This window comes from Pelecanus crispus, chromosome 1 (assembly GCF_030463565.1).
Source record: "Pelecanus crispus isolate bPelCri1 chromosome 1, bPelCri1.pri, whole genome shotgun sequence".
Classification (NCBI taxonomy): Eukaryota; Metazoa; Chordata; class Aves; order Pelecaniformes; family Pelecanidae; genus Pelecanus; species Pelecanus crispus.
In genome coordinates, this window is record NC_134643.1 from 214,561,895 (window position 1) to 214,573,399 (window position 11,505).

Consider the following 11,505-nt stretch of genomic DNA (forward strand, 5'->3'; position numbering starts at 1 on the left):
CGGGCAGGGCACCCGCGGCGGGATTGGCGGCGGCGGGGGCGGCGGGGGCGGCGATTGGGCGGCGAGTTTTGAAGGCAGGTTTGGCGCGAGGCGGTGATTGGCTGCCGCCGGAGCCCGAGCCCGGGGCGGAGGGAAGGGCGGGGGGCGCGGGGTGACGCCGATGCCGACACCGACACAAGGGGGACGCGGCTGGGCGGCGCGGGCTCTGCGCGGGGCCTAGGGCGGCGGCGGCGGCCGCAGGGGGGGGGGCGGCTCCTCGGCGGCGGCCCAGGCGGCCGCTCCGGCCCTCGCCCCGGCACCTCCCTCTTCCCCTCCCTCGGCCGCCCGTGTCCGCCCCGCCGGCCGCGGCGCGGATGGCGGCGGCGGCCGCGGCGGCCGCCCCGGCTCTTTATGCCTGCACCAAGTGCAACCAGCGCTACCCCTTCGAGGAGCTCTCCCAGGGCCAGCAGCTGTGCAAGGTGCGACGGCGCGGAGGCGGCGGGCGGAGGCGCGGGGCAGCGCTCGCCAGGACGGGCCCCCCGCGCCGGGGCCGGGGCCGGGGCCGGGGCTGCGGCAGCCCTGCCTTCCCGCGGAGGAGGAGGAGGAGGAGGAGGAGGGTGGCGGCGCCGGCCCCGGCGCGGGGAGGCAGCCGCCAGCCCGGCGGGACGCCCCTCAGGCGGCGCCCGGCGGGGTGCCGGCCGCGCCGGGGCCGGTTCGAGGGTTTCGTGGCTGTGGCGGCGGGGAGTAACGCCTCTCTTCTCTCCTCAGGAGTGCCGGATCGCCCACCCCATCGTGAAATGCACTTACTGCCGGTCGGAGTTCCAGCAGGAGAGGTACGGGAGGGTTTCGTGACCAGCTGAGCGAAGTCCTGCCGCAGGCGGTCGGTGGACCTGCAGAAGGAACAGCTGCTCCACCGGCATGACCGTCTGTAAGGGCAGAAATTCGCACCGGTGGCGATGCTAGCGAGGGCAGAACCGCAGTAAAGTAACCTGCCTGCCTGCGCTAGCGACACGAGTCTGTCGCATAAACGCAGCACAGCGTTAGATTTGTTCGCTTACCGCTGGCTGCTTACTACAGCGTGTGTTTGCATGTGTGTTTTCCAGTAATTGCATGGGAAAGAGTTTCAAGGTGTGTGCTTGTTGCTGAATTCAACATTATGCAATTTTGTCTTTAGCAAAACTAATACGATATGCAAGAAATGTGCCCAAAACGTGAAGCAGTTTGGAACGGTGAGTAGGCTCTTAGTTCTAAATATTGGCGTTAAGTTCATTCACGTTTTAAAGGAAGTTCTCTTGCAACTAAACTTCCTATTTTCTTTTGGGGCGGGGGCGGTGGAAGATTATCTTTCAGAAAGGTAATGAAAATTACTGCCAGCTCTTGATTTCCTTTGTGGCTTACGGTTTCTTTTTTCAAATTGAAATCCATTGTGGTTATAAGTAGCTTCACGGTTACGAATAACTGCAATATAGCTATTCATAGTAAAAACAATGTTATTTCACTTTATGCATGTAAAGTAATCCTTTGCATATTCTCATAAATGCAGACTTGATGCCAGAAAGACCGTTAGCTGTTTGTGTTTTTAATGTGTGGTAAATGTAAAAATCTAGTAATACTACATACTTTATATCATGGAAGTCTTAAAATTTTTAAATGCATGTTAATTGTGTTAAGCTATTAAGTAGAAGTGATATTATGAGTATTAGCTGTATGCATGTTACTTTGCGTTTTCTCATCTTGAATTTCAGCTTCCATTCTATTAGAAAAATTATTTTTTTAACGTATGAATACACACACTGTATCTGAGTGCCCTGCAGATACTAGTTTATAGAAGGTATCAAGATAATCTTGTTATGAAACAAAAGTGCATAACTTCAGTATACTTAACATAAACCATATTAGATGAAATTCAGCTTATTTGAGAAACGGAACAGCTGTTGGTATGTAGTCAGGCATTTTGTGAACGTAAATGTAAACTGAACCAAGAACATTCTTTCAAAACCTTAAAATGTAGCAAAATTAAGTGCAAGACAGATCCAATAATGTTTTTTATCAGTAGTTCATCAAAAAAGGAACTTGCAGTGAAGACCATCAGCCATTTCTTACCTATGAAAATTGACAGCAATTTTATCTTCCAGCAGCATATTATTCTAGTTGAGTGTATGATATCAAAGTTGATAACCTGACCTGATGGTAACTGAAGTTGTTGTCTGTTTGGTTGGGTTTTTTAAGTTTCCTGCAGAATTGCAGGGATCAGGATACTAATCTTGGAGCTGTAGGGTTATCAAATTCCTGAGTAGTGCAAGGGAGAGGGATGTTTTCAGAAACTTCCAGTCTGAAAAATTACTTGATTACTCTTCTTCTGAAGTTTTTTTAAGTAATTTCTTTAGTAATGTAGTAAAACAGAGAGAAAATGTCATCATATTTAAAAAAATAAAAAAGAGGCAGGGTACAGGTGTGTTTCAGACACCTCTACATTTGTGTCACACTGTGTGTGTTTCTTTCGTTGAATATGTACCTGGGTTTTCATGGGAAGTCCAGACTGTTTTTGACCATTGAAGGAGCATCATTTTTGGGGAAAAGTTTAGTACTGAAGGTAGAAGTGGTAGGAAAAAGATTCTTTAAGTTAGGTTATATGAAGCCTGAAGTAGTTTAGAAGCATCATTGTGTGATTTGAGATACCCACGTTCATCACAGAAACTGTAAATGTATTAACTTCAGTCCAACTTACCTGTTTTTCAGCCCAAGCCTTGTCAGTATTGTAACATTATTGCAGCATTTATTGGCACAAAATGTCAGCGTTGCACCAACTCGGAGAAGAAGTACGGCCCACCTCAGACATGTGAACAGTGCAAACAGCAGTGTGCTTTTGATCGAAAAGAGGAGGGAAGAAGGAAGGTAGGGTTTGTTCCACAGCTGTCATGGCTTAGGCTGACAACAGACAGCGTTCCTCCTTCGTAAGGGAAAGATTAACAGGAATGTATTTTAAGTTCACTAATGTTAGGTTAAAGTTGCTGTGCTGTACTTTACAATATTTGAATTAAATTTCGCAACTTGCAATTGTTACATTAGCTGCTGAGCTAACTTACTTTAAATTAAGTCACTCTTTTTCAAAATAAGCTTAAGCATAAACTGACAGCCATAGCTGGGGAACAGAGGTTAAGCAGCTGAATAGTTCCTGGTGCTTTGATTTTTATTTATTTTTTATTTTTTTTTTATTTTTTAATTTTTATTTTCCCATCCATTGGATCTTATGTATGTCCGTAAGTTGAATCTGTCACTTTACCTCTTCTCATTTGCCTGCCTTGCCTTAAAATACAGCACCAGAGAGGTAGACTGCTCTGAGCAGCCCTTTGTGTTCTGTTTTCTTAAATAGCTTTGGTGAGTGCCACTTTCTCATTCCAGAAGGTGCTGAGGAAATTACCTCAAAAGCTTCTTGCCTGAACCCAAGAATAATGCTGTTTTTACAGAAGAATTTACTGGGTACAAGTAACACATTGGCTGGACATCTTGATTCTGCCTGGAATACAATGGGTTGAGAGAGGGTACATGGTGTCTAAACTAAAAATGATTTGTCCCTTTAAAAAGTCATTGTCACTTCTGTGATATAGAGCGAATCCAACATTTGCTAAGACCACTTTCTAGCGTAACTTTAAATGACAAAAGAAATGGAATAAGATTGGCTTTACTAAAAGAATAACATGCATACGTTAGAGATACAGTAGTGCTCTTTCATACCAAAGAGATGTTTGGATTTTTCCCAAAGATAACAGATGAAGTGAAACAGATTTTTCTTGCAAATATTGAAATACATCTTTCTAGTGCAAGTATACTTGGAAAAAAAATCCTGCTATGAATTATTTCCCAAAAGGTTGATGGAAAGTTGTTGTGTTGGCTCTGCACACTGTCCTACAAGAGAGTGCTACAGAAGACAAAAGAACAGAGGAAGAGCCTGGGATCTTCACATTCTAACTCCTCATCTTCATCTCTTGCTGAGAAAGACCAGCATCATTCAAAACACCACCACCATCACCACCATCATCATCGTCACAGCAGCAGTCATCATAAGTAAGTATGTCAAAAATTGAAGTAGCTGTTGGTACTTCTAACTCTTCTGTATTCTGTTAGTACTGAGATAAAATCAAAGGAAATAAGAAATGCCATTTAAAATATGGCATCAAAGCGGTAGCAGAATGTTGTTCTTCCACGGTCTGTCAAAATCCTTGTGTTCTTACAGTTGGGATGAAGGGAGGTTGGCAAAAAGCAGTTGTTCTTGGTGATCATCAAACTAGTTGATGTTAAAATTGGTAGTAAGTCTGGAAAAGAAACCCACAGAACAGCTACAGAACAAGTTGCTTAGGGATAAACTTGAATTTGGCTTTTTAAGCAGTAACTGCTGTGTAATAACTGTTATTTTACCTGCATTTACCATGGGTTAAAAGGTGTTTATTAGCAGTGAGCACAGAACAGCTACTTCGCTCAGAATCCTCACCCTAACTTACTTCATCCTGAGTTGTTTGTGTGCACATACTTGCAGTTAAGTGGAGAAGCGGAAGCAACAGTGTGGGATTGCTCTCTAGAACCAGTTTGTATCTCTTCGCTAGTTTTTTATACTCCAGTCCTGATGGAATACGCAGTTTGTGAGTGGCTGTCATACAGACGTAGGAAAATAACACTGTCAGTTCAGGTACTGGCAGTCTGATAACATTTCACACAGTTTTGTCCTGTCTTCTGCAACTTTTCTCAGCATGCCATCTCTGGCCATGGATTAAGCAGGATACCAACTTTAATGTACATACTAGTTTATCTAGTTATAAATCCTGGGACTGATTTGGTTTTTATGCTAGTGTAATAGTAGTTGTAATTCTTATTTTCATCGGTAGGCTTATGGCAGCGTAACATTCGCACTACTTACATTATTTTTATTTTTGTGTTGGATAGTGCTACAATGGTAATGACCCTGAGCCCAGACACACAAACACTTTCATACTAAGCTTCGTTTCTCCAGTGCTTACAATTTTCCATTTTGACTGAAACTTGCCTAAGTGTGACTTAAAGATAGAAATAAAATAAGCTGGAATGATACTGGGAATGAGGAGAATACTCCATACATACTTTCACTTTAAAAAAGATTTGGGTTTTTTTAGGAATTTGAAGAAGAAAATCATTCTTGTCATGCAGAGAGTCATTGTACTGTGCCTGTTCTCTCAAATCTCTGCTGAAAATCAAGTTACAACAAGCTAAATCTATTTTAATATATGTGGCAGAGATATAATAAGGATTAAATACAAAAAAGTTAGCTCTTTCCTACAGAATAGAGCTTCTAATATACTCAAGAGTTATGAAAGTAAGCATATCTCTATACATATCACAATGTTCCTGGTTTGGCATTTTTTTCTATAGGCTGCCATGGGTCCATTGCTTCTGGTCCAATAAATACGACTCTTTCCCTGTCCATTTCAGTTATTGCTAAGATGAGACAATAGAGACAATGAGGTAGAAATACAGATTCATTCAACTATTTCACTCAGTGCAGTCTTCTACGTTCTACTGTTCCTATATCAAAGGTGTTTATTAGTTGCTTTTGAAATTATTGAAAACAAATGTTCAGACCTGTGAAGCAGTTATTTTCAGGGATCCAAAACTTAACTTTGCTCTTATGCCACTACATAAGCACCACTTCAGACAATGTTCACATGGCAGTATGGGAATCCTAGGAATGCTCCTTTAGACCAGCTTGCTGAGTACAAGATTAGCAATATAAAGTTCACAAAAACTGGGAGGTACCAGCAAAAAGGTTTAGCCATCAGTCTTGAAGTCTACCCCTGTGTCTTACAACAGTGTAAACATTTAGCCAAGAAATACTTTTATAGCATCCTGACACAGTAAAGAGTGGTCAGGAATATGACAGGTCATACAACTGTCCAGCTGAAACTTCATAATTGTTAACTTTATTTTTAAAAAAAAGGGGGGAGGGAATTTTTCTCAAGTACAGATACCATTTACCTAAACTTAGAAATAATGGCATGTTTGGTCAGTTACCAAGTACATTTCACATATTTCAGAATCAGCAGTCTGAGTCCAGAACAAGATCAGGGACTATGGAAACAGAGGTAAATATGATATTATTTATTAATTTCTTTTAATTTATCTTGCAGTTTTCATTTAAAGGACTTCTTTTCCTTGCATTTTTGGCTAGTCTCTAGCATTCCAGCTAGGAGCATGAGTTAGTTATTTTACATGTACCAAATGGTGATATTAGAGAGTTATATAGTATGAGGCTTTAGGTTTACATTTTGTTTGATTTCAGCCATAAATCCTCTGCAGCTATTCAGAATGAAACTCCAAAGAAAAAACCCAAACTGGAATCCAAGCCATCAAATGGAGATAGGTAAAGTTACATTTTTGTAAAGCTGAGCCATTTCAATCAAATAGAGCACTGATTTGTGGCCAGTTGATGCTTTTTTTTGGTTGGTTGGTTGGTTTTTTTTGTCTGAAGAATGAGGGAGGTGAAACTGTTGTGCAGACAGACAGATTATTGGGTGGCATCTGAGTGCTGTCAGTCAACTAAATGACTTTATTAGCAGAAAACTGGCACTGTTTTCCTGCTTCTGAGCTGTTTGGGGTAAAATTAAATAAAGTTTATGTACAAGGCAACAGTTCTCAACGAAAGGCTATTCCCTGACATCAGTGTTTTGTGGATTAGATGCAGGGTTGGACCTGCTGCTTTAAGCTGATGTAGTACCTAGAGAAGTCTTTTGGACCTTAATGTGTGAGACTGAATCTTTATTCTGTCTCTGGCCAAACAGTTGGAATAAAAGTAAAAGTGGCTGCTTCAGTCAAAAGGTATTTGTCCCCCTCAAAGCTAATATTTAATTATATTTCTGCAGGTGTATGTAATGTGTGCCATTAGTAAGGTAATTTGCCAGTTGCATCCATTTCTGTCAGGTACATACTTTTTTTGCATTAGTCCTTAAGGATGTTTGTGGAATTATTAATTATCCAATTTGAAATTTTTAAAAAGTACTGTTTTTTTCTATTGATGTCGTAAGTAACTATTGTTTTTTATTTTTAGTAGCTCTATAAATCAGTCAGCAGACAGTGGAGGAACTGACAACTTTGTCCTCATAAGTCAGCTGAAAGAAGAAGTAATGTCACTTAAACGTCTTCTGCAGCAAAGAGACCAGACTATTTTAGAAAAAGATAAAAAGGTAAAAGTTGCACCTGCTTAATAAGAACTTCATAATTTTGTTTTCTATTTTGTAGACTCCTAACAAGGTCAGAATGGTGAGATAAAACAAAAATCAGATACCATTTTTTTTAATACAGCAACTAATCAGATCTTACCATTTAAAGGACAAGTTTGGGACTTCTGTATCGTGAATGTATTTTGGCTCTAAGTCAAAGAGGAATTAATCTTACCTCACTTCAGCCATCTAGAAGCTAGCCATCTGGTTCACTGATATACAGGCTGCATGCCACAGGTGAGGGATAAAATGCCAGACAGTGTTTTGTATGTTCTACATATTCTAAACTGAGTCATGGCAAAGATCCCAGATACCTACATAGGCTGATGTACACAAGATAAGAGAAGGATTAAGAGTAGTAACCGTTCTGATCTTAGCGTAGTTTTTGTTTAGTTTTAAACTAAAGCAACTGTAGCCAGAATTAATGAGTTGGTGTCCAAATTCACATGTACAGTGTATGCAAAGTAAGCGTTTTGATTTTAAAAGATTGGTAGCGCATGTGTAGTGTAGGTTATCAAGTCTTTGTGGGTAGTCAGAGACTAGAAGAAAAGCTTGGATTAGATGTCTGGCAATCAATGAAAGTTAAGCGAAATTGTCAAGCCCAAATGACTGCAATGAAACTCGTACAAGAGATTCAGCCTTCAAACAACCTAATGGCTAACAAGAAAAGAGAATTACAAATACATACTTTGCTCTGCCTTTATTAGAGCTTATTTCTCTGCCATCTGATTAACTAGATGCTTTTAAGACACTGTCTGTAACAGTGGCTCTGGAATGTCTGTTCAGGATTGAGTAGGTTATGGAATTGTATTAAGAATAAATTCACTGTATATTCAAGTAAAATTTTTATTATAGATGCATGGTGGCCTATCAAAACATTGATGGTTAAGAAAGGCTTATTGAGCTTGAAAGGAAAATGCTTCCACTTTTAAACCATAGTTCAGTATCTTCATTTCTACACTTAAATGTGTTGTGGAAAGGATATTGAACCTTTTTTTCATTTATATCACTGTTATAATACACCTGATGTTGGAAGTACTTGCTATTTCAAGCCTTTAAGCGGTTAATGTGAAAGAGCTGAACAGTCTGTCATGGATTCTCTTTAGGTATTTTCTTCAAAGGACAGACATTAAGGCCCTGATCTCTCTCTTATAAAGCCAGTAGAAGATCATGAGTCAGTATGAAATTCTCTTACCTCTTTTTATATTTGATCTACTGGGCAAAGCTAACAAAAGGGTTCGGTAAGGAAGTGTCGCCTACTTCTGCGTAACCACCACAGTAACCTGTTTTGTGCTGTTTCCATAGGGCGAGCATCTAATAATTTTAATATCCCCACTGATAAAACAATTTATTTCACCTCAGAGTTAAGCTTGAACTTAAAGACCCCTTCAGGCATGATATACTCACTTTCGGAATGTCACTTGCTTTCTTCAGCTGCTGTGGGAGGGAGGAAAGCTGAACACATCGTACGATGTTTGCATAGCTGAAAAATTTTCAACAAATGAATGCACGGCAGTTTTTTTCCGACTGTGAGATAGTAAATGTAAACACATGTACTGGGATAAAAGCCTGAGCCAAACCTGTGGGAGACTCATGTTAAGATCTTGTCCCAAGATTTGTGTAGGGACAGCATTTGAACAGTTTGGAGCGCTCCAAAAGAAAAACCTCTGAAATGTGTAATGTATGGCAATGAAAACACCTCAGTACACTGGCTTTACAGACAATCCTCGTTCATCATTTTTTGTTATGAGTGAAGGTCTCAGCCATGTCGTTACCAGTGTATATTGTTTGTAGTACTCGCCTTGTTTTGCTTTCTGGACAAAAATCTTGGTGAGACACCAAGACATTACTGTGGGGCCCTGAGACTTGATCTTTAGGAAGGGACCACAATTTGCTGAATGTTCACAGGTAGTGTGTTTGCTCGCCTAGTTGCATACTTTACTATGGTGCAGTACTACCACTAGTTTTTTTGATACTTACTTTGTGGTATGTGGTTTTGTACTGGCTCCCCTGGAATTTACCTCAGCTGTAAGTACATACCTTGAGCAGCAGTCTGTGTACAGTGAGGTGTATATATACTTGTATCAAGATGCCTGCACTTTGTTTAGGACCATTTGATTGACAATTCTATTGAATACCTTGTTTCACTACATGTGATTTGACACATGCTAAGGTTGGTAACAGCAGTCTTCGTAGTCATTTTAGGAATGTATGCTCAGGTTTGTTATCTCAGGCTTCTTTGCTAGCAAAGAGGCTTCATTTCCTGATAAATCCAAATCGACCAGAGAGGTCCAAAATAGCCGGGTGAATCTGGGATGCTTTAAGGAGCTGAGCTTTTTAAAGAAGTGGTTGCTAAAACTTCTGGGTCCATATACAACAAACTGTTAGTAGTTCACAAATACAGTTTCCTGAGATTCCTGAGGCTTCCATAAAGATTTCACGGATCGATTAGAAGAGATAGACTGTAGCAGTCCAAGGAATCTTCATAGAATTTGTGTTTTCAGTTGACAGAACTGAAGGCAGACTTCCAGTACCAGGAGTCTAACTTGAGGACAAAGATGAACAGTATGGAGAAAGCTCACAAGGAAACTGTGGAACAGTTGCAGGTGAGTAATTGTTTATCAATACTTGAGAAGTACTTCAGATGGCATTATGTATTCAGGCTGTTCACTCACAGCAATGAAGTAGCACTAAGTTCTTGCATAGTCATTACCACATTTAACTTCAGATGCATTGTACAGCAGTTCTGCAGTCAACAGACAATCTCCAAATGAATTAAACTCACTGTAAGAATTGCTTTCTAACTTTAAGAGATAGAGGCTTACCTCATATGCTTTCTCAAAGATTATGTTATTTTTTGTGTCTGTTCTCTGATATTTAATTAGTTGTCAGTGTGCTATTGATCTGATTTAAGGGCTCGGCATTAAAACAATTGACAGTTAAATGTCTCTTGTTAAAGCATACTTTATCAGGAAGAAGGCCTGAATTAGTTGCCTTGTAAATCACAGACTGAATACTCAGTGCAATACCTCAGATGCTAAATTTTGCAATACAGGAAATGTGGTTACCTTTTCTGTTAAAGATGGAATATGCATATCAAAAAGCATATACAAATCTTTGAAAAGTGACCGTTATCTCCTTTGAATATTCTCAGCATGTACATTTTGAGAATTTGTTTCATAAATGCAATGGGAAATTAGTGCATGACACTACTGAGACATTGCAGTAATTCATAAAACTTTTTTATCTGTATTGCAGGCCAAAAACAGAGAACTGCTCAAACAGGTTGCAGCATTGTCAAAGGGTAAAAAGTTTGATAAAAGTGGGGGTATACTAACATCTCCTTGAGGAACTGGTTATTCATGGGGTTTGCTACTCAATGTAAATTTCAGTAATTCTGGGAAGCCCTTAAAATCCTGTGTAGTGAAAAAAATATTTTTGCACACCAGATTAGTTGGCATGTTTCCTACACGTTTTTATAATTAATATGCAGCTTTTTTTAGTTACTGTTCAGATGAAATACTTCAACTGGCTTGAAGAATGTTTTTATTTTTTTGATATTGGAAACTTTTTGCCAGCAATAGTATTAAACAATTGCATAGAGAACATAGCAGTGCTCTCTCTGAAAGGACAACATGCAATAACAAACTAGGTATACTTTTTACAAAGCAGCAACTGAGTCTTTTAAATGACACTGATGTCAGCCAAAAGTTTATGAATCTGCAGTGACACCGAACACTGATTTCTGGCAACTGTTCTTTTACTTTGTATCAAAATATAAATTTAGAATGGAAATCATGGTGCTCTCAAGTGAAACTAAAAAAAGGCATATATGTATGTGTAAATAAAACTGTAACGGTTATATTCTTAGTTATAACAAGTAATTAGTGTTTTACATTCTTGTGATAGGGATTTACTGAAAGATTATCTATTGTACAGTAACAGAGGCAGTGTGGTTTTTGTAAGATTTACTGTAGATTTTTCTTGCAAGTGCCTTTCTCCAACTGTTTATTTATAGGAATGTTGGTATTTTGTACATAAGGTTTTTATGTTTTAAAATCATGTTTAATAAATGTTTTATGTAAATATAAATGTGTGTACAGAGGAATCTGAAACAAAGATCAAAGTGGCTAGTGCAGTGCTTGAAGCAGCATTAAGAGCTAGCTAATTGATGGACAGTGAGTACTGGCTTTAGATAACCTTTGTAGCTTGTGTCTGTGAGGTGTAGAATTTTGTTAGTGCTGCTCATGCCAAACACTTCCTGAACAAAAAACAAAATGTT

General features: G+C 39.8%; 1 protein-coding gene across 1 annotated transcript; it reads left to right on the forward strand.

Annotated features, from left to right (window-relative positions):
- Positions 1-353: 353 nt before the first annotated feature.
- FAM76B (family with sequence similarity 76 member B) lies at positions 354-11,273 on the forward strand. The gene is made up of 10 exons (XM_075727988.1): positions 354-458; positions 748-812; positions 1,154-1,208; positions 2,719-2,874; positions 3,848-4,044; positions 6,042-6,089; positions 6,287-6,367; positions 7,052-7,187; positions 9,728-9,829; positions 10,482-11,273. Exons 1-10 carry the CDS (start codon positions 354-356, stop codon positions 10,569-10,571), a joined length of 1,035 nt encoding a protein of 344 aa, XP_075584103.1. The 3' UTR covers positions 10,572-11,273.
- The last annotated feature ends 232 nt before the right edge of the window (positions 11,274-11,505 follow it).